The sequence below is a fragment of the Pelophylax lessonae genome, assembly GCF_965119305.1.
Source record: "Pelophylax lessonae genome assembly, chromosome: 1".
Classification (NCBI taxonomy): domain Eukaryota; kingdom Metazoa; phylum Chordata; class Amphibia; order Anura; family Ranidae; genus Pelophylax; species Pelophylax lessonae.
Window position 1 is genome coordinate 35,819,971 of NC_138768.1, and position 23,042 is coordinate 35,843,012.

At 46.9% G+C, this 23,042-nt stretch overlaps 1 protein-coding gene across 1 annotated transcript in view; it reads left to right on the forward strand.

Annotated features, from left to right (window-relative positions):
- Nucleotides 1-23,042, forward strand: part of NOL6 (nucleolar protein 6) — a 117,267-nt gene that overhangs the window by 76,120 nt on the left and 18,105 nt on the right. The window contains exon 23 of the mRNA XM_082256869.1: nt 14,257-14,346. Coding sequence (XP_082112995.1) covers nt 14,257-14,346 — 90 coding nt within the window. The remainder of the gene's footprint in view (nt 1-14,256; nt 14,347-23,042) is intronic.

Sequence of the window (23,042 nt, forward strand, 5' to 3'; positions counted from 1 at the left end):
CATGACTGTAAAGCATATATGGGTGGTGGGAGCCCCTCCTTATCCCCTGGTGCTGACTTCTGGATCTTTCTCTTCCTGATCACCGGATGTGTGTGCGGATAGCCTGGTGCTGCAGTGCCTGATCGGTGGGTGGTGAGTCTGGTGGGGTCATCTCCCTCTCTGCTATAGGATCGGTTGGTGCTCGGTGCCTGGCGACCTGTGGTGCTGCCAGTGCAATGGGGGTGTCCCTAGCAGTGTTTTTACACCTTTTTTTGTGGGTCCCCCTTTTTCACTCATGGAGTTTCTGGCGCATATTTCCCCACCTGGTCCCCTCTCAGAGGCTGCCAGGCCCTCTGGGTCCCAACAATCCCTTACTGCACTAGCAGAGGTCCTGGAGTCTTTGGTGTCCAAGGTGGATTTGGTCCTGGGGAAACAAGATAGCAAAAAGCATCCACCGCCTTCATCTGTCATCAGATCCTGAGTCTGACTCTGGACTCGGCCTTAACCAGAGTGTTCCTTCCTCTGGAAAAACTCCAGAAACTGCAGGAAGCACTTCAACTTCTGTTGGTCAGCAGACGGTCATCCCTTCAGACTTGCATGTTCGTGCTGGGCCTGATGGTATCTGCCTTCAAGGCAGTTCCGTTTTGCACAGTTCCACACAAGATCTTTGCAAAGAGAGATTCATGTCAAATGAGACAAGAATCCACAGTCTGTTGACAATCTGATCCGGCTGAGCCAGGGTATGAGAGGGTTTTCTGACCTGGTGGTGTTATTCTCCGGCACTTCGCTAGGGCAAATCCTTTCTCCCTCTGTACTGGACGGTGGTCACCATGGATGCCAGCCTGTCTTGGTGGGGAGGCGTCCTCAGAAAAGATACTGCTCAGGGGGTCTGGACACTGGAAGAGTCCAGACTGCCAATCAATGTACAGAAGCTCTGAGCAATCAGGCTAAAATCTGTGGGATTTTATGCTATGGCGCCTCTTTTTATTCTATGATTGAATACCTGCCTGCATCGCTCTCAATCCCTGAGTCCCTTTTGGTCAGCATCTGAGATCCGGTCTCCAGCTTTTGTTCATATCTACCAACAATATTTGCCTGTATCTAGTGTCATCTGGTAAGGATATTTAGTGTTGGTGTTGGTGTCATGGCTCCAGTATGGTTTGGATCTTCTGTGGATTTGTACTATGAGCTTTTACATTACTCCTTTCTGGTAAGCTGCATTCCTATTGGTGGAGGTGCCCTGGTTTCACTATTCAGCTTGTCACTTCTTATATCTGGTAAGGAGTATTTAACTGATCTGTTTTGATGGTGGAGGTTTCCTATACTACTTACCACATCACTTGGATTTTCATGTGGATTTATAAAGTTCATGAAACAATTTCATTTGCTCACGAGCACTTCATTATCACTGAACGTGTCTGGTGATAGTCTCACACACTGAGTGCATTCGTTTTGTTCTTCATCAGTTGTTTTGGTTTTACGCTATGGCGTTTTATATTTTTTTTCCACGTTTAAACTTCATTGTGGTGGTCATCTGAGATCCTGGGATTTTCTGTGTACAGCCTTGCCGGATTTCTATTGGCGTTTATGCTATCATTTTGGCACGATATCTACTGATTTCCGATAAGCCTTTCATCTACACGGATATCTACAGTCACGCTCATTAACCACTTGCCGACCGCCGCACGACTATCTACGGCGGCGGTCAGCCCCTCACAGGCAAAGTGACGTAGGTCTACGTCGCTCGCCTGTGAGGGTTTAGGGAGCGAGCGCGCGCCGCCGGAGGCGCGCTCCCGCTCCCGCGTGGTCACGGACCCCCCCGCGCGTGTGACCGGCGGACCCGATCGCCGCCGGCCACTCTGCGATCGGCGGGGGAGAGGGAGAAAGTCAGGCAGCTTGTGTAAACAAGCTGCCTGTCATTCTCCTCTCTGTATGAGAGATGATCACATGGATCTACTATGTAGATCCATTGATCACTCTGCATACAGTTGAAGCCACAGCCAATCACAGTTAGAATCACGCCCCTAGGGACACACACAGCCCCTCCCTCTCAAATAAAGTTAACCCCTTCACTACCAGTGTATTTTTACAGTAACAGTGCATATATATAGCACTGATTACTGTAGAAATGTCACTGGTAACCCCAAAAGTGTCAAAAATGTCAGTCAAGGGTCCGATCTGTCCGCCGCAATGTCGCAGTACCGCAAAAAAAATCGCAGATCGCCGCCATTACGCGTTAAAAAAAAAACAACAAAAATGACAAAAATCTTTCCCTTTGTTAGTAAACGCAATAACTTTTGCGCAAACCAATCAAAATACGCTTTTTGCGATTTTTTTTACCAAACATAGGTAGCATAAAACAAATTGGCCGAAAATATTAAAAAATTTTGATTTTTACATTTTTTTTGGGGGGAATTTCATATAAAAAAAAGGGAAAAATATTGCTATTTTTGCAAAATTGACGCTCTTTTTTTGTTTATAGCGCGTGATCAAAAAATCGCACAGGTGATCAAATACCGCCAAAAGAAAGCTCTGTTTGTGGGAAAAAAAGGACGCCAAATTCGTTTAGGTACAGCGTCGCACGACCACGCAATTGTCCGTTAAAGTCACGCAGTGCCGAATCGCAAAATACCCTCTGGTCGTTTAGCAGCCAAATCCTCCGGGGCTTAAGTGGTTAATTTTGGCTCTTCACTGACTTTATGGACAATTCATTCATATATTTTTTTTGCTTCAAAATTAAATTTTTGATTTAATGTCTGATCATATATAGCGCGACTTGTATTTATTATTGTTTGTTTGGGGTGTTGGTCACACTTGAAGTCCCTGCTTCATACACATAATTTAGTTGGATTAGCGCAGTTGTTTTTTCTGGATTACCTCAGTCGACAGGCGTTGGACCAGGGTGAATGGTCACTTCTTCCGGAGGTGTTTCATCAGTTGTGCCTCCGCTGGGGTCTCAGCAGGAAGATGTAGATGTTTTTGGCACGGTCTTGGGACCCTCTGGCAGACGCCACAGAAATGCGGGTGGCCCCGTGGGGTCAGTTTCGTCTAATTTACGCCTTTCCCCTTCTCAAGCTTCTGTCAAGACTTCTGTGCAGGATCGAGGCAGAAGGGATTCCAGCCATCTTGGTGTCTCCAGACTGGTCTCGCTCCTCTCAGGGAAGATCTGCTGTTCCAAGAGCCAATCTTCTATCCTACTTTACAGTCACTGGCTTTAACGGCTTGACTGTTGAAAGCCAAGTGCTGAAAGCTGAAAGATAGAGGTTTGTCTGATTCAGTGATTCCTGCGCTGTTAAAAGCTAGAAAATCTACCTCTAGGAAGATCTACTATCTTACATGTGTGGTGTGAGTCTCTTGGGGTTCATCCTTGCTCCTTTTCGGTGGCTCGAATCTTGACCTTCCTCCAACGGGGGGGTTGAGCAGCGCCTGGCCTTGAGTACTATTAAGAGCCAGGTCTCAGCCTTGGTGGTCTTTCAACGATGAGGGTCAAGAAGATATGGGGCTGTCCGTCAATGAACATCAGAGAAACGGATTTTACGGTAAGACAAAAATCCAGTTTCTTTACATACCGTAAAATCCATTTCTCTGATGCTCATTGACTGACACAGCACCCACCCCTCTGTGGAGTTGTAATTCTTCTGACACAGCTTGTAACAAAACTTAGTTACCATAGCAGTGAGAGGGAGTATACCCCCTCGGACTGCTCATAGGCGTAGCCAGACTCTTTTTTTTGCCTAGGGTCCTCCTCCTGTAGGGGACAGTAAAACCCAATGGTCATGAAGTTCAGGAGTTGTGTCGGTCAATGAACATCAGAAAAATGGATTTTACTGTAAGTCAAAAATCCCACCCTGGACCAGAAGTGACGACGTGACGTCGCTCCAGTCCTCCAAGGCCATAGAGGTGATCTAGCATCTGGAACTAGCTGGCCGCACCGTCGGCTTGTTTCTCGGACTTGCTGGTTTGTATGGTAAGCCTGAGAGACATCAGCAAGGAAGGGGATGGGACATCCCCTCCTGCTGCTTTTGGAAGCGTTCCAGTGGCTCATGAGCCACGCAGAATGCTTTCATTAGAAAGCCAGCCACCGGCTGAAAAAAAAGAAAAAAGTGGTTTGGCTCTGCCCCTCCTCTCTCCTCTATGGCTAACTGACTTTGACAGCAGTGGGAGCCAATGGTGCTGCTGCTGTGTCTCAGCCAATCAGGAGGTAGAATCCTGGACAGCTGAGGCACTTCTGCACATCACTGGATGGAGATGGGCTCAGGTAAGAATAAAGGGGGCTGAGGGGGGCTGCTACACATTGAAGGTTTTTTATCATAATGCATAGAATGCATTACGATAACCTTCTGCCTTTACAACCACTTTAAGGTTTCTTGGCTGCTCAAAGTTTCAGCTCCCTCCATAAATTTTCTATAGGATTAAAGGTCTGGAGGCTGGCTAGGTCACTCCATGACCTTAATGTGCTTCTTCTTGAGCCACTCATTTGTTGCCTTTTTGGTATGTTTTGGGTCATTGTCATCCTGGAAGACCCATCTTCAGTGTTCTGGCTGAGGGAAGAGAAGGTTCTCCCAAGATTTTACAATATATGGCCCTGTCCATTGGCCTCTCAATGCGGCAATGTCGGCCTGTACCAGAGAAATGGCCCCAAAAGCGTAATGTTTCCACCTCTTTGCTTGGCTGTAGGGATGGTGTTCTTAGAGTCCTCGTCAGCATTTATTTTCCTCCAAATACGGCGAGTCGAGTTGAGTTAATGCCAAAGAGCTCAACTTTGGTCTCCTCTGACCACAGCACTTTCTCCCAATAATTCTCTGAATCATTTAGAAGTTCATTGAAAACTTCAGATGGGCCTGTACATGTAAAGAGGGGGGACCTTGCAGGCGCTGCAGGATCTCCATCTATGGCGGTGTATTGTGTTACCACTGGTTTGTTTGGTAACTGAGGTTCTAACTGCCTTGAGATCATTCACAAGCTCCTCCTGTGTAGTTCTGGACTGATCCCTCACTTTTCTCATCCTTACCCTATGAGGCGAAATCTTGCATGGAGCTCCATACTGAGGGCGAATGATGGTTATTCTGTATTCTGTTTGTGAATAAGCGCTCCAACAGTTGTCCCCTTGTTGCCAAGCTTCTTGCTGATGGTCTTGTAGCCCATTCCAGCCTTGTGCAGGTCTACAATCTTGTCAGTGATGGGGCACTAGTCCTCCCATTGACACCAATGGTGGGGCACTAGTCCTCCCATTGACACCAATGGTGGGGCACTAGTCCTCCCATTGACACCAGTGATGGGGCACTAGTCCTCCCATTGACACCAGTGATGGGGCACTAGTCCTCCCATTGACACCAGTGATGGGGCACTAGTCCTCCCATTGACACCAGTGATGGGGCACTAGTCCTCCTACTGACACCAGTGATGGGGCACTAGTCCTCCCACTGACACCAGTGATGGGGCACTAGTCCTCCCACTGACACCAGTGATGGGGCACTAGTCCTCCCACTGACACCAGTGATGGGGCACTAGTCCTCCCACTGACACCAGTGATGGGGCACTAGTCCTCCCACTGACACCAGTGATGGGGCACTAGTCCTCCCACTGACACCAATGGTGGGGCACTAGTCCTCCCATTGACACCAGTGATGGGGCACTAGTCCTCCCACTGACACCAGTGATGGGGCACTAGTCCTCCCACTGACACCAGTGATGGGGCACTAGTCCTCCCACTGACACCAGTGATGGGGCACTAGTCCTCCCACTGACACCAGTGATGGTGCACTAGTCCTCCCACTGACACCAGTGATGGGGCACTAGTCCTCCCATTGACACCAATGGTGGGGCACTAGTCCTCCCATTGACACCAATGGTGGGGCACTAGTCCTCCCATTGACACCAGTGATGGGGCACTAGTCCTCCCATTGACACCAGTGATGGGGCACTAGTCCTCCCACTGACACCAGTGATGGGGCACTAGTCCTCCCACTGACACCAGTGATGGGGCACTAGTCCTCCCACTGACACCAGTGATGGGGCACTAGTCCTCCCATTGACACCAGTGATGGGGCACTAGTCCTCCCATTGACACCAATGGTGGGGCACTAGTCCTCCCATTGACACCAATGGTGGGGCACTAGTCCTCCCATTGACACCAGTGATGGGGCACTAGTCCTCCCATTGACACCAGTGATGGGGCACTAGTCCTCCCACTGACACCAGTGATGGGGCACTAGTCCTCCCACTGACACCAGTGATGGGGCACTAGTCCTCCCACTGACACCAGTGATGGTGCACTAGTCCTCCCATTGACACCAGTGATGGTGCACTAGTCCTCCCACTGACACCAGTGATGGGGCACTAGTCCTCCCATTGACACCAATGGTGGGGCACTAGTCCTCCCATTGACACCAATGGTGGGGCACTAGTCCTCCCATTGACACCAATGGTGGGGCACTAGTCCTCCCATTGACACCAATGGTGGGGCACTAGTCCTCCCATTTACACCAGTGATGGGGCACTAGTCCTCCCATTGACACCAGTGATGGGGCACTAGTCCTCCCATTGACACCAGTGATGGGGCACTAGTCCTCCCACTGACACCAGTGATGGGACACTAGTCCTCCCACTGACACCAGTGATGGGGCACTAGTCCTCCCACTGACACCAGTGATGGGGCACTAGTCCTCCCACTGACACTAGTGATGGAGCACTAGTCCTCCTTTGACAACTCTTCAGTCTTGTCCGTGAAGGTGAGGTTCGAATGGATGAAAGATTCTGTGGACAGGTGTCTTTTTATACACATAATGAGTTGTCGTCAGGAGCACCTTCTTACATTGACAGGACTAATCTGTGTACCACATGAACACATACTGTAGCCAGTCTGTGGGAGCCAAAATTATTGTTGGTTGGTAGGGGATCAAATACTTATTTTACTCACTAAACTGCAACTCAATTTATAACATTTGCATCGTGTTTTTTCTGGATTTTAGATTGATATTCTGTCTCTTTCATTTAAAATACACCTATAATAAAACTTATAGACCCTTCATTTCTTTGTAAGTGGGTAAACCTACAAAATCTGCAGGGGATCAAATAATTATTTTCACCACTGTACGTATTGCGGTCTTCAAGTGGTTAAGGTTAAAAAAAAAAAAAAACGTTCTCCTTTTAAGCACTTTAGTCACAGGGCTGTAAAACACCTCTCACCTTAAAGGGCATGGATGCAGCTGCACTGAGAACACCTGGGCATGTTGGTGCTTGGCACCATAATCTCTGCCAAGATGGTCTTCTTAACAAGCAACCAGCACTACAAAAACACTGAGCCCCTAGGGCAGCATTCTGTCTTGGCACGTCTTCCCTCTTCACTCAAAGGTGTTAACTAAACAATTCTGACTGTGTAGACGTTTACATTAATTAATGCTCCTGTTGGCAGGATGAGAAACAAAGGGAAAAGGGCTTCTGGGCAAACCAGCCCTTCCTGTAGAGACTGTCAAGCCCGGGCTGGTCACTGCATGGTGTGACTACATTTATGATTGCTTCTAGCTGACTGGAGAGGTGGCATTCACTAAAGAAATTTAAGGGTTTGCTCCAATCAGATATCATTTTTGCATTTAAGCATATTTGGGGCAAAGCTTACTTTTTTTGTGCCCCAAACTGCTGCCATTATTGTACCTTCTGATAGTCCTAAAGTATGTACGAGATCTGTACCACCGAAAGTAATCCAAAAGTGGACATGATTCTTTTCTTTTTTTTTTTTTTAATTAATTGGTATAGGTTGTTCAAATTTCACATGTTGGTAGAGCAACTCTCCAAACTGTGGTCCAAGGGCCGGATGCAGCCCTTTGCTTACTTTTATCCAGCTCTTGGGGCAATAATCCTCCCACTGTCAACAACATTGGTGCATGGTCCCTGCAACTGACACAATCAATGCTGCACTAGTCTTCTCACTGACATCAACTATGGTGCACTAGTCCTCCCATTATTACCAACAATGGGGCATTATTACTCCCACTGAAACCAATGATGGGGCACTATTCCTCGCGTTGACACCAGTGATGGGGCACTATTCCTCGCGTTGACACCAGTGATGGGGCACTATTCCTCCCATTGACACCAGTGATGGGGCACTAGTCCTCCCATTGACACCAGTGATGGGGCACTATTCCTCCCATTGACACCAGTGATGGGGCACTATTCCTCCCATTGACACCAGTGATGGGGCACTAGTCCTCCAGTTGACACCAGTGATGGGGCACTAGTCTTCCCATTGACACCAGTGATGGGGCACTAGTCCTCCAGTTGACACCAGTGATGGGGCACTAGTCTTCCCATTGACACCAGTGATGGGGCACTAGTCCTCCCATTGACACCAGTGATGGGGCACTAGTCCTCCCATTGACACCAGTGATGGCGCACTAGTCCTCCCATTGACACCAGTGATGGCGCACTAGTCCTCCCATTGACGCCAATGATGGCGCACTAGTCCTCCCATTGACACCAATGATGGCGCACTAGTCCTCCCATTGACACCAATGATGGGGCACTAGTCCTCCCATTGACACCAATGATGGGGCACTAGTCCTCCCATTGACACCATAGATTGGGGCACTAGTCCTCCCATTGACACCATAGATTGGGGCACTAGTCCTCCCATTGACACCATAGATTGGGGCACTAGTCCTCCCATTTGTAGCAACGATGTGACATTGTTCCTCCCACTAACACCAATGATTGGGCACTGCTCCTCCCATTGACGCCAACAATGTGGCACTACTACACCCGTGAATACCAATGATGGGGCATTGTTTAATCCCACTGATGTCGGGATATTTTCCTTCTAAAGTTTGAAGGACAGTAAACTTTTTTTTTTTTAGAAAGTTTGGAGGTCCCTGCCATAGAGGATGAGTGAAATTTGAACAACCTGTGTAAGTTATTTTAAAGTTATGCCCACTTTTGCATTAGTTTCGGTACAGTCCACATATAAATTCAGTCTCAAGATTTTCCCTGGTGGTCCTGCCATGAAAGAGGTGAAGCAATCTTGCTTTATGGCAGGAAAAAAAAATGGAAAAAAATGAATGTGCAGAAGCCCTGTGTGCAGCGATGTACTCCAAGAAAATAATTTTACAGGTAAATCAAAAAATCTGAACATCTGATTGGATCCAGCCTTCAAAAATCTTTTTTTGGGGTGATGGCGATCTCCCAACTGGTAAGAAAATGTATTGGTACAGCGCTGGACCCAGGTTACTGCATGGAATCCATTATTTATTCACTTCCTTCAGGATCCTGGCAGGATCACTAGGGATCATTTTATTGAGATTCAATTTACCATATATGAGAGCTGTACCAAAAGTAATGCAAAAGTGGACATAACTTTATTAACTTACATAGGTCGTTAGAGGAAGGAACTCCTCCTCTATAGCACGTGTGTCAAACACAAAGCCCGCGGGTGGAATCCGGCCCTCCAGGCCGTTTTATGTGGCCTTTGCACCACCCTCATCTCTGCCCCCACCTTGCCTCAGCAGACGGCAGCAGAGGGGACAGAACTCCTCTGCTAGATTCCGTGCCTCCCCGTGCAGCTGCAGAGAGGCTCGTCTAAGACACCCCCCCCCCCCCCGCGGTGGACAGCAGAGAGGAGGACAGAACTCCTCCTACAGATCCTGCATGCTTCCGTCTCTGAAACCACTGGTCTCATTATTCAGCAGGCTCCTTCCCTCCTTTGGTCCACCTCCAGACCCGGCAGTTTCTGCTTCCCAGCTCCACCCCTAGCTTCTTCTCAACAGCACATGGTAAGGGAGATGCACTATGATGTAAGGGAGGGTGGGGGACTCGTGACTCCTGATGGGGATGGGCTACACACAGGGCTGCTGTTAGAAATCGCGGGGCCCCGTACAGACTACCTGGCAGGGCCCCCTCAAGAAAATATTAAAGATATATTTAGCTAAAATAATATTATCATATAATAGAGTCATATAATATTGCACAAGACTCTATTATATGATATTATTTTATATATATATATGGATTGCTGACTGCACATAGAATTTTATTTATCTAATGATCACCTACTGGATTTATTTATGCACCCGGATTATTGTATACTGTACTATTAATTTTTATCTATAAGATTGTGTGTTTTACATCTATATAATATGGACATTTTATGAATTTAGGATTATTACGCACTGATGAGTATATTTCCACATTTTGTATTTTTTAGTCCTTTTATCACGTTTGGCATCTTATGTGACACTGTGAGAATTTTGGTTTGATTTATACTATAATTGTGAACAATTGGATTGAGTTTTAGGATTCGCATCATACACGTTTTTTACTACAATTGATTGGTCTTTTTTTATCTCTGATTGTTCTTATGGGAGGACCCGTCACAAGTCAGATAGATTGATTTTTTATTAGAGACGGATACACACATTTTTAAGAATCGGATTGACTTTTAAGAGTTGGATTTTATGCTTTTTAGCCTGTTGATCCTCTTACATCTTTTATTTTTTATGGATTACCTATTTATCCTTATTATTGACATATATTTATGGTGATTTCCGTTACATTTGTTTGCGGGGGGTCCCGCTGCGATTCACACATTGGTTGGCTTGATCTGAGCCTTTTCTGAGATTTTTTCTATTTGCTCCGACTCGGTGATAAGGTTTTTATTCAAACCTGTTTTATGGTCCCAAAGAAAGAGGGCAAGATTTGTCCGATTCTAGATCTCAAGGCCCTGAGCTTTTTTGTGCGGGTACAGAAATTCAGAATGGAATCCATTTCGAACAGTGGTGGCGTTCCTACATCAGGGGCATTTCTTAGTCTCTATCGACCTCAAAGATGCTTACTTGCACATTCCAATATGTGCCCGACATCAGCATTTCCTTCGCTTTACTGTGGGAGAAGAGCACTATCAGTTTATGGCATTACCCTTTCGTCTCGCCTCCACTCCTCGGGTCTTCACAAAGTTGTTGGCCCCGGATTTGGCGTCGGTACCTCAGCGGGGGATTGCTGTGCTGGGCTACTTGGACGACCTCATCTTGCGAGCGGAGTCCTCGTCTGCATTGACGGTTGCCTGCTGAACTACCAGAAGTCTGCCCTGATCCCGTCCAGAAAATGTGATTACTTGGGTCTGATGCTGTATTCAGCTCTGGCCAGAGTATTTCTTCCTCTGGACAAACTCCAGAAGTTGTATTATGCGTCCTCCCTCCAGACTTGCATGTGAGTGCTGGGCCTGATGGTGTCTACCTTTGAGGCGGTTCTGTTTGCACAGTTCCATAAGAGGTCCCTTCAGAGGGAAATCCTAGTAAAATGGGACAAGTGTCCAAAGTCTCTGGACAATCAGATTTGTCTGAGCCGGGAAACCAGGGATTCTCTGGTCTAGTGGCTTCCTTCTCCGACCCTTTCTCCCCATGTATTGGACAGTGGTCACGACGGATGCCAGCCTGTCCAGGTGGAGACGTGTCCTGGGGCTTGCTCAGGTCAGGGTTGTTGGACACTGGAAGAATCCAGACTACTGAGCAATGTTTTGGAACTTCGGGTAAGGATCACTGGACGGATCGGCTCTGGGGGCTCCCAGTATGGATCCAGTCGGACGATACCAAGGCGGTGGCTTATGTCCATCATCAGGGCAGAACAGAAAGTGTGTTGGCGGCTCTGGAAGTAGCCAACATTCTCCGGTGGGAAGAACGCTTCCTTTCGGCCCTTTCCGCCATGCACATTCCAGGTGTGGAAAATTTGCAGGCAGGTAATTTCAGTTGGCAGGCGTTGGACTAAGAGGAGTGGTCCCTTCATCTTGACATGTTTCATTGGATATGTCTGCGGTGGGGCACCCCCGAGGTGGGCCTGTTGGTGTTTTGGCTCAACCGAAAATTACAGAGATTTGTAAGAGGGTCACGAGACACTCTGGTGTCTTCTGACTTATGCCTTCCCTCCTCTTCTGCGCAGGATCAAGGCCAAAAGGATTATTGGTGGCTCTGGACTGGCCTCGCCGGTCTTAGTACGCCGATCTGGTGCAATTGGTCACCGACGTCCCTTGGAGGCTTCTTCTCAGAGAGGGCTTGCTGTCCCAAGGGCCGATCTTCCATCCTGCTTTACAATCACTGGCTTTGACGGCCTGGCCGTTGAAAGCTAGGTACTGAAGGATAGAAGTTTGTCTAGGTCGATGATTCTGACTATGCTGAAGGCTAGGAAGTCTACCTCTAGAAAGATTTACCATCGTACATTTCAAGGCGTAGATCGATAGGTGTTCACCCTCGTTCTTTTTCGGTGGCTCGGATTTTGACTTTCCTTCAACAGGGTGTTGAGCAGAAGTTGGCCTTGAGTACCATCAAGGGCCATGTGTCTGCCCTGGCGGTCTTCTTGGCCATGTATTCCTTGGTACTCCACCAGTGTGGTCTCCTCTATTGCCATTGGATTTGAACTTGGTGCTCTCAGTGCTCCAGAAACCTCCCTTTGAAAATATTTAGGAGATCCCCCTGCTTACGCTGTCGCAGAAGGTGGCTTTTTTGGTGGCTACCACCTCTGCTCGCAGGGTGTTGGAACTGGCGGCGTTATCTTGTCATACCCCTTATTTGGTGGTTCACAAAGATAAGGTGGTTCTTTGGTAATGCCCATAATTCCTTCCTAAGGTTGTCTCTGACTTCCTTTTGAATGCAGACATTGTGTTGCTTTCCTTGTGCCCCAGGCCCGCTCATCCCAAGGAATTTGCGTCACATGCCTTGGATGTGGTTCAGGCGATTTGGGTGTATCTGGCAGCCACAGAGTCTTTTCGGAAGTTAGACTTGTCTTATTGTGATCACGGACGGGCCAAAAAAAGGGCTGCCGCTGCTTCTTCTGCTTCCATTTCCAGGTGGATCAGACAGACGGTAATTCAAGCCTATTCTATCAAGGATCGGGTTCCTCCTTTCCCTGTAATGGCACACTCTACTTTGGCGCGTAGTGCTTCTTGGACCTTCCGTCGTCAGGCGTCAGTGGTGCAGGTTTGCAAGGGGGCCACTTGGTCGTCAATGCACATTTTCACTAAATTCTACAAAGTGGATGTTTTGGCCTCTGTGGGTGCTTCTTTTGGCTGCAAGGTTTTGCAGGCTGCTGTTTAGAGAGTCTGTTCCCTCTTTGGAGGTGTATTGTCCAGGTTGGGCTCCAGTTGTTTTTTATGTTGAGCTCCTGTTACCTGGTTTGCTTCCTGTGTTTAGCCTTTGTTTTTTTCCCACCCCCCTCAAGTTTTTGGCACTGCTTGGGGGAGTCCCTATTGTTTTGAATATGGAGCGCTGTGTCTGCAATGAACGACAGAGAAAATAGGATTTTTGTACTTGCCATAAAATCCATTTCTCTGAGTTCATTGTTGGACTCCTCTATGGGGTTTTGATGCTTCTGACACTGCTTGTTACTAAACTGAAGGTCTATAGCAGTGAGGGGGATGTATACCAGCTAGGACTGCCCATAGGCGTAGCCAACTTGTTTTTTCTGCCTAGTGTCCTACTCCGGTAGGGGGCGATATAACCTTAGGGTTCTGACTATGGAGCGCTGTGTCCGCCAATAAAAACAGAGAAATAGATTTTACGGGAAGTACAAAAATCCTAATTTCTCTATCGTTCGACAGACGCAGCTCCATCTTCATTACTAGTAGGGTTATGCTCCCCCCATCAGGAATAGGCAAGGATTTTACAGTAAGGTCTTACAAAAATGCATTTTTTCCCCAAAATTGTCGCTCTTTTTTTGTTTATAGTGCAAATATTAAAAACCGCAAATACCACCAAAAGAAAGCTCTATTTGTGGGTAAAAAGGGGACATACATTTTATTTGTGTACTGCGTTGCGTGACCACGCAATTGTCAGGTAAAATAACGCAGTGCCGTATTACAAAAAATGGTCTTGAAGGGGGGGGGTAAATCTTCTGGAGGTCAAGTGGTAACACTGCACATGATTCTGAAAATCCTGAGCTGCACAGCTGCATTCTGAGAATGAAGTAACTTTTGAAATATCCATTTTTCGTATGTAGAATCTGTATGGATATACAATACTGTTCGCAAACATTTAACAAATATAGATAGTAAGTAACACCGCCCCCGACAAATAAGCAGAATTGGTCAGTTTGTTTTCTAATCATCTTCTAAGCTCCAGGATGTTCTACTACTATGTTGTGAATAGCCTTAGTTGTGACCTGAATATCCGGATATAGTTGTCCCTTTTACTGTAAGAACTCTATAGCCATGTGTGTATTCTTTATGATGCTGTGTGTGTTTGTGTGGGAAAAGTTATATCGAAGAATGGTGTATAATGGGTATCTGATCCTTTTTAGATCCTACAGCGACTAATAGTCCTGGCTTCAGAGTCTCTACATGTGCTGGAGGAGCAGCTGATGAAACCGGCTGAGAATACAGATATTAAGGTGAGCCACTGTGGTCAGTTTATTCCTTGTTACACTGTTTTGAAGCATATCTAAGCCCAATAACGTGTAATACATCCAAGCTCAGTCCTTAGATGTGGCCACTTCCTATTATTTTATTTATTTTTTTTTGTCGTTTTTACTTTATTTTCACCTGGTAGTGACAACACTCACTAACCCTACTGTATCTATGGAGAAGCAGCGTTGTTAAGAAGGACTACAAACACCTGCCACTCTCCCCTTTTCCATAACATAGAGGGAGGTGTTCTGTAGTCAGCATTGGAACAAACTAATAAAAGTGAGCAGAAAGCACATGAAGTTAGACACTAGCTGTCCAAGCCAATTCCTACACTTCTCTCATACATCAAAAATCCTTTCTTTTTTTTTTCTTTTGCTAGATAATCATTTAGAGCCCCCAATCATTCTATATTTTCAAAAAAGCAACGGTACAGGGGGAAAAAAAATGTTGGTTTTTCAAATGCAATTTGTTTTGAAAAAAATTAATTTGCGCTGGCGCTTACATTTTTTTTATTTTTTTATTTTTTCTTGTATGTTTAAATGTATTATTATTTACACTGTACCTTTTTTTTTTTTTCATATTTTTTTTTTATTTTTATTTTTATGAACATCCCTTTGTGATAGCATGGGACACGACCGGTCCTCTGTAGGGAGAGCAGGGGTCTGTTAGACCCCATATCTCTCCTCTGGCCTCCAAAACGAGATCAGTTTGATCAGATGACTTCCTAAGCCAGTAACCACTTGTTTACAACAAACTGAAACCAGAAATTGCAAAATCCCCATCGCATCTAGTTTCATAGACTATAAGAGATAATTGGCCAGCCGAACCACCACCAATTTCAGTCCAGGACTCCCCGTGGAACAAGAGAGCTCAGGAAAGCTGCTAAAGGTTGGGGGGGGGCTGGGGGTGTAACCACCTTCCGCCGCATGTAAAAGTGATCCATGTGCTGTATAGCCACTCGGATTACTTTTACATTACCACTTGCCTACAGGGCAATTTCACCCCTTCCTGCCGAGGCCAATTTTCAGCTTTTAGCGCTGTCACGCTTTGAATGACCATTGCTCGGTCATGCAACACTGTACCCATATTACATTTATTATTATTATTATTTTTTTCACACATATAGAGCTTTCTTTTGGTAGTATTTATTCACGACTGGGTTTTTTTTTTTTTTGCTAAACAAATGAAAAAAAGATTAAAAAAAAAAAACTTTTGTTAGAAAATTTTGCAAGCAGGTAATTTTTTTCTTTCACTGATGTGCGCTGATGAGGCCGCACTGATGGACACCGATGAGACTGCACTTATGGATACTGATGGGTGGCACTGGTGGACACTGCTGCACTTATAGGCGGTACTGATGGGCACTAATAGGCAATACTGATGGGCATTGTTAGGCGGTACTGATGAGGAGGCACTGGTAAGGAAGTACTGATTGGCAGCACTGATGAGGCGGCGCTGATTGGCAGCACGGATGAGGCGGCGCTGATTGGCAGCACGGATGAGGCGGCGCTGATTGGCAGCACGGATGAGGCGGCGCTGATTGGCAGCACGGATGAGGCGGCGCTGATTGGCAGCACGGGTGAGGAGGCACTGATGGGCACTCTTGGGGCTGCACTGATAATCAGGACATTGATGATCAGTGCAGATGTCCCCTTTCACACTACTGGCTACCAGCTCTTACTGGTCAGCGTGAGGAAAGGAATGCTGAAAACCGTTAAATGTGTTGCTGCTGTGATTATCTTTTTTTTTTTTTTTTGTAAACAAATGTTTATTGAATAATGCATGAAACAGTGATACAAACATGGTATGCAGCAAACACATCAAAACAACCAAAGTATGCAAAAAGCATTGTGTAACCAAGTCTGGAGAGCGTATGGAGCAGTCAAATGGAACAATACAAGCTTTGAGGATTGCAAGTAAACTGCATGAGATTGTGCATCTCGGGGGCAATTACATGGGTGTAAAACAGTAGTGAGCTGGGCAAACAACAACAAAGTTATCATGGGGTACAAGTGGATGCGGCCTCAAGCCATCTATCCCAGATCTTATGGTAGCGGACCGGGCATCCTCTATTAATGTAAATAACCTTCTTGTAGGGAAGGGGGGCTCTCTCCACAAAGGCATGAGAAAATTCAGTGCGGCCATACGTAGAGACCTGCAGCTCCTCCAGGAAGGTGGCCGGGCTGGAGGCCTCCGCTCCCTCAGGCATACCTATTATGCACAGATTATTCCTCCTAGCCCGGTTTTCCAGGGCATCCTGTTTATGGAAATGTTTCTGAATGTCCCTGGAGGCCTGCTCAACTGCTGTCCTGAGGGGGGGGTAAATCATCCTCCACGCGGTCTTCCGCCTCAGTGACGTGGCCACGGAGCTTCTCCAGATCTTGGCGGAGCAAGGAGATGTTTATTTTGACCTCCTCCAGCTTAGAAGTGAGAGTGGCCTGGCATTGGGAGATAGCCTCCAGGATTTTACAGTGCTCCGCTGATGGCGCGGCCGGCACGCTGGGGGAGGGCAGGGAGCCACCATATTTGGCCTGGGCGCCGCTGTCCAAGCGGCAAAATTTGTCTAATTTGGCGGCCGCCTCTGAAGTTTTCCGTGGTGGAGACATACCGGTGAGGAGAGGTGCCGGTGCCCGCTGGAGGGTAAGGGAAGTCGGTTGATGGGCTACAGGATTTAGACCGGGAGAGAGCAGCTCACACGTGTCCGCTCACATGAAGATTCAGGCCACGCCCCTGTGATTATCTCTTTACCCCAATCTGTGATCAATTGTGTACCGAAGAACACAGCGATCACAGACCAACGTCCGTGTGTCGGAGGCGCTATCATGGGAGGGCATCATATGACTCCCTCCCAGAACTGGCTGACCGCGCTGTAGCCCTCATTTTGCTATAGCATGGTCGGCAAGTGGTGAAAAAAAAAAAAAAAAGATACCGGGGTCATGACTGCAGCTTCGGTATAGCCACTTAAACCCGAGGACGTATGGGCACGTCCTTAAGGCAGCAAAAGTAAGAGGAGGGGGGGGGGGGAGTAAAAGTAAAGCAGCCACCACATCTAAGGGAGTGGTTAGCTTTAATGAATGACATTTAGGTTTGGGTTTAGATCGGTATTACCTCGCTTCTTCCATTACCTGAATCTTCCACTCCATCTCAGACATTTTCTAATCAGATTGGAGAGAAGCGGACGCTGCGGTTTTTGGCGTCTCCCGTCCGGCCCTTGTCTGCAGGTTATTAGGTCGGTAGATGGCAGCAGAAATCATTCTAGTCTAAGTTGTGTAATTATTTTTTGTTAAATCTGAGAACTGTAACAAATCCTGGGTTTGATGATCTTATCACAAGTGTGTCGATGATGTTTTTCACCTTTTATGGTACAGACAGGTCCTTTAAGGTAATACGTTGCCTGTGGCATCTTGGCTTCTTATTGCCCAATGATCAGGGAGGAGAAGTTCTAGAACTTCTGCTAGGTGGATTATATATTACAGGCTGATATGGTATAGCTGGGAGGCTTCTAGTACTGTGAGACGCAAGGTAAGGATTGCATAGGAAGTTTTTATTCTAAATAATGATTATTAATCTCAGATCTGCCTGTTTTATACTGAATGGTTTAAAGTGGAACTCCAGGCAGATATAAAAGACACAAACTGATGCAGCTTCATTATTACATCAATAAAGAGAACCTGTTACCAGACCATTCATTTTATCATCAGTTTTCACATGAGATAACGTATTTTTCATGTATTTGATGAGTTCTTTACCTGTAAAAGACTCCCTTATCTACAAATCCAAATATAAACATAGATAGTAAGGCGCTAATACATGGAAATCTATAGGTAAGGCTGCAAATTGTATACATGTAAATAGTCCACATAAATGTCCTTGTAAAGGGAGATATAAGTCCACTATACAGGCCTGGCTTTCAGAAGGGGGGGGGCTGTTCATTGCTTGTAGTCTTCCCTCATAGCTGATGTCCTCCATTCCCCTAATTATTTTTGTTGCCCTTCTCTGGACTCTCTCCAGTACCAGCATATCCTTCCTGAGGACCGGTGACCAGAACTGGACAGCATACTCCAGATGTGGCCGGACCAGAGTCTTGTAGAGCGGGAGAATAATCTCTTTATTTCTGGAATGAATCCCCTTTTTTATACATCCCAGTATTCTGTTGGCTTTGCTTGCAGTGGCTTGGCATTGCATGCCACTCAGTGCTGTATTCTGGCCTAGGCCAACAAGGCCCAGGCCCCTAGGGTGGCACTTTGCAGGGGGGCAGCAAAAAAAATATTTCATTTGTATAATGACTATGAGCTTCCTATTTATTATACAAATAAGTTAAATAATCCTATAATTACAATCGGTGGCAGCAAACAAAAGTCCAAAATATCTTAAAAGAGTAATCTTACTAATCCTGTGACATAAGGCTGTACTAATGGGCACTGATGGGGCTGCACTGGTGGCCACTGATGGGGCTGCACTGGTGACCACTGATGAGGCCACACTGATATGCTGCACTGATGGGCAGTAAAGAGGTGGCACTGATAAGGCTGCACTGATGAGGCTGTACTTATGGGAACTGATGAGGCTGCACTGATGGGCACTGATAGGTTGTGGTTATGGTCTGTGGTTTACAGATGACCGCTTGGGTCATAAACAGGAAGGGGTGTGGCTTTTACAGGAAGGGGTGGGTCATATTTAAATTAGGGGGTGCACAAGTTTAGTCAGGCCTAGGGCAGCACAAAACCTAAATACACCACTGATGCCACTGCCAAGCCTGTTGTCCACTTGGACCCCCAGGTTCTTTTCCATCTTAGATTCACCCAGAGGTTCCCCCCCTAGTGAGTAGCTTGCTTTCTGGTTTCTGACACCCAAGTGCATTACTTTACATTTTTCAACATTAAACCTCATCTGCCATGTAGTTGCCCACCCCATTATTTTGTTCAGGTCCGCTTGTACGATTTCCACATCCTGCATAGAAGATATTGGCATGCTTAGTTTAGTATCATCCGCAAATACTGAGATTGTACTCAATATCCCCTCCTCTAGATCATTTATGAATAAATTAAACAGGATTGGTCCCAGGACAGAACCTCCTAAACGGTGCACATTTAGGAAAATTCACAGTACCTATATGCAGGGCTGCTGATAGAAATCACAGGGCCCCGTACAGCCTACCTGACAGGGCCCCTCTCCTCTGAAAATATAAAATGGCATTTTTGTTAAAATGCCTTGCAGTCATAGCAGAAATGATACCCCCATCAAACGAGTGAATTACAGCACAGAGGAAATATCTGCACCTCCACAGTGATTGATCGGTACTGATCGCTCACTGTGTTTAGGGTGGTGTGTGAATTCAGGATAGTGAGCCCCCCACTCATCATCCTGAAAATTACCCGCCTGTTTCCCCTCAGCAGCTGCCAGAGTGAGAGAAGAGGAGGGAAAACGGCAGCACTGCAGGGGAAAGGGGCACACAGGGGTCCCAGACAGCAGGGAGAAGGGGGTGCAGATACTAGAACCGTTCTTCCTGCGGTGCAGCCAGGGAATGAAAAGTAGAAGGCAGCAGCACTGCACAAGAGTCACAAGTATCCGCAGTAAGACAGTACTGCTGGCCCTCCTGCTTGGCAGGTGCCCGGGGCCCCCCTTTTGAACTGATGAGGCCTGGGCCCAGTAAAGGAGGGCTGGCTGTACTGCCTTATCAGCGGCCCTGCCTATAGGTACAAACTATGCATTGGACTTTACTTCCTCTTTAACATAACTGTGTCCAGCCTGGGATGCATGGAGAGCCACCATCAGGCAGCATGGATGCATAAAAACATCAGGACCCTGGCCGATCGTGCCGCAGCACCAAGATGTAGCTGTCAGAAGCTCAGTGTGGTGATGTAGGTGGGCCACTATGCGTTTTCAGGGGGCTGAAACGCGTATCGCCTCAACAGTTTTTCCACTGAGACTGTTCCATATATAGACCCTATAGCTAACTATCATACTGTGAGGAGCGCAGTGTAAACGGTGCACACAGTGTACCTTGTGTATTGGTGGTTCTTGTGTTTGAAGATATCCCGAGTTGTCATCCTAATCCTTGCTTGGCTGCATACCGGTTCAGTATTGGGAGTCAGCCACTCACTAGGTGGATGACGGACCTAGAGCCTGCACCAATGTTGTTGCGGAAGTTAATATACGCTTGATGCACAAATAACTCCATTGCGCTAATAAGTACACTTTTGGATAATAATATATGCCAAGTGCAAATAATCCCGTTGTGCTAAAAAGCACAGTTCTCAGCTCTTGTGTATACGGCAATGGAGCGCGCTCAGCATCCCCAAAGACAGATGCAGAGGCTGTTTCGGTTTTGATGTTCCGGAGTTGATCTGTGATGAACAATCGGCCTTGTTTATTTATAGGGCAACAAAAGAACAGAGACATGAAGTGATGGCTAAACCACGTCAGCAAATGACACACTTGTATAAATTCAAATGTATAATAGAAATGGGAGTGCATGTAAATGAACCAACAAACTGTGTGCAGGAGTTTCTAGCTGTTCTGCGAAAGAGGAACCATGCACTATTGCTAAAATGGCTACCAAACACTTATACAATGGAACTAGCATGGATTCTCATGAACGTGGCCGTGTCAGTACATACACATGCACTCCTGTCATAACCTGTTAGAGTGAATCCTATATAATATAGTTCAGGGGTGTCAAACTCAATTTCATTGCAGGTCGCATCAGCATGGTTGCCCTCAAAGGGCCGGTTCTATCTGTAGGATTAGCTGTCCAGAGCACCCAAGGCCCCCCTTATACCCTTACATGGGATGTCAAGAACCCCCCCCCCCCCCACCATCAGAAGTCAAGAGTCACCCACCCTTCCTTACATCACAACGCACCCCCTTACCTTGTGCTGCTGCCAGAAAGAAGAAGCGGGTGGATCTGGGAAGAAGTGCAGGGTCTAGAGGAGAACCAGAGGAGGGCTGGAGTCAGCTTCCTGAGTCTGCTGAATGCTGAGACCAGGGAAGGCAGAGGCAAGGTGGTGTTGTGGCTGAAAAGAGAGGTGCAGGAGGAGTTCTGCCCTCCTCTCTGCTGCAGACTGCTGAGAGGGGGGGGGGGCGGTGAGCAAAGATGAGCCTTTCTGCAGAGTGCAGGATCTGGCATAGGAGTTCTGTCCTCTCTGCTGCCGACTACCGAGACAAGGTGGGGGCAGAGACAAGGGGGGTGCTGCAGGAGAGGTGCAAGGGCCACATAAAATGACCTGAGGGGCCGCATTTGGCCCACGGGCCTTGACACCTGTGATATAGTTCATAAAAAACATATTTGATAGTGATTATGCTACTGTTCCGCTAAATCAGACTATATCTGTAAAGGAAAATGGCAGCAGTATTTCAATCATGCAGCTCAAGCAGAATAGAAAGCTACCAGCCATTATTCCAGCAAAAGGGAAGATATTTATTAAAACGATAATAATTCTACATCACAAACCTATCGCCTCCAGTAAATACCGGGGCCCCGGCTGGCTGATCTACATTTGCGCGTTGGAGTTCGCATCGCACTGCCATAGATCCAGACCGGCGTTCGCTCCAGCGGTAGCTGCTCAGAGCGCCCACCGTTCGGGAGATCAGGTGAGTGCTATGAAGTCTCCATTTAATGGAAGGTTTCCATAACTACGGGTCTTTCCTCAATGCCAGTTAAAGTCATATTCGCTGTGCATAGCGATTACTGGTAAACTGACACTGGGAGACATAATGGCAATTTTAAATGAAACACTTCCTGGAAAATGTCCAAACAAATATTAATAACATTTCCACAACAATGTTGGCATTTGTATTTGTTTCCAGACCAGTTCCCTTTAAAGTGGAATTTTAATTTTTTTTACTCCTGCAGCCTACCACAAGGGGTCAGAGTAGTGATATCACATGCAATGCTGTGATGTTGTCATCCTGCTTTTGTACTGAGACCTGCTGGATCTGTGATACTTTTATACTGGGGAGCGTCCTGTTTGCACATAGTATTTTTGGATTATAGCGAAGTGCTGTGTACACAGAGAAAAGCCTCCCAAAAAATGATTTTGAACATGTCTGATGTAGTGTGAGGTCAGAGGCGACTCGTCATGTGAGCTGATTTGCTGCCAGCTGGCTGTTTTTTTTTTTTTTTTCAGCTAGGCTTTGAGTATTCTAGTATGTTAAAGCTGAACTCCAGGCAAAAACGAACATTTTCCCATGGGGCACGGGTCAACTGCTCGTTTTTGTTTAGGAGATCGAAGATATACTCACCTAATCCTCCCCACACAAGACCGATCCCTGTGGCTCCTCCCCCTGCACTCTAGCAGTTGTGTGGTGGAATGTTCCTGACGTCATCACGCCCTTAGACCTGCTCTCTACGCGAGAACATCAGGAACAGTCCATCGGTAGATCATGGGGGGAATGCTGTTTTCCGGTGGAATGAAGGATCAGGTGAGTAGAAGCTGTCTCCAATCCCCTAGACCAGTGATCTCCAAACTGTGGCCCTGGGGCCTGATGCTGCCCTTTGCTTGCCTTTGTCTGGCCCGTGTGGCATAATTCCTGGCACTGACACCAGCAATGGGGCACTTTTTCTTCCACTGACACCAACGATTGGGCATACTTTCCTCCACCTCTCGATCCTGTTAAGCCCCCCCCCCCCCGCCCGCAGACTCCCACAACCATCAGCCAGGGTTGTTGGGAAGAGGCC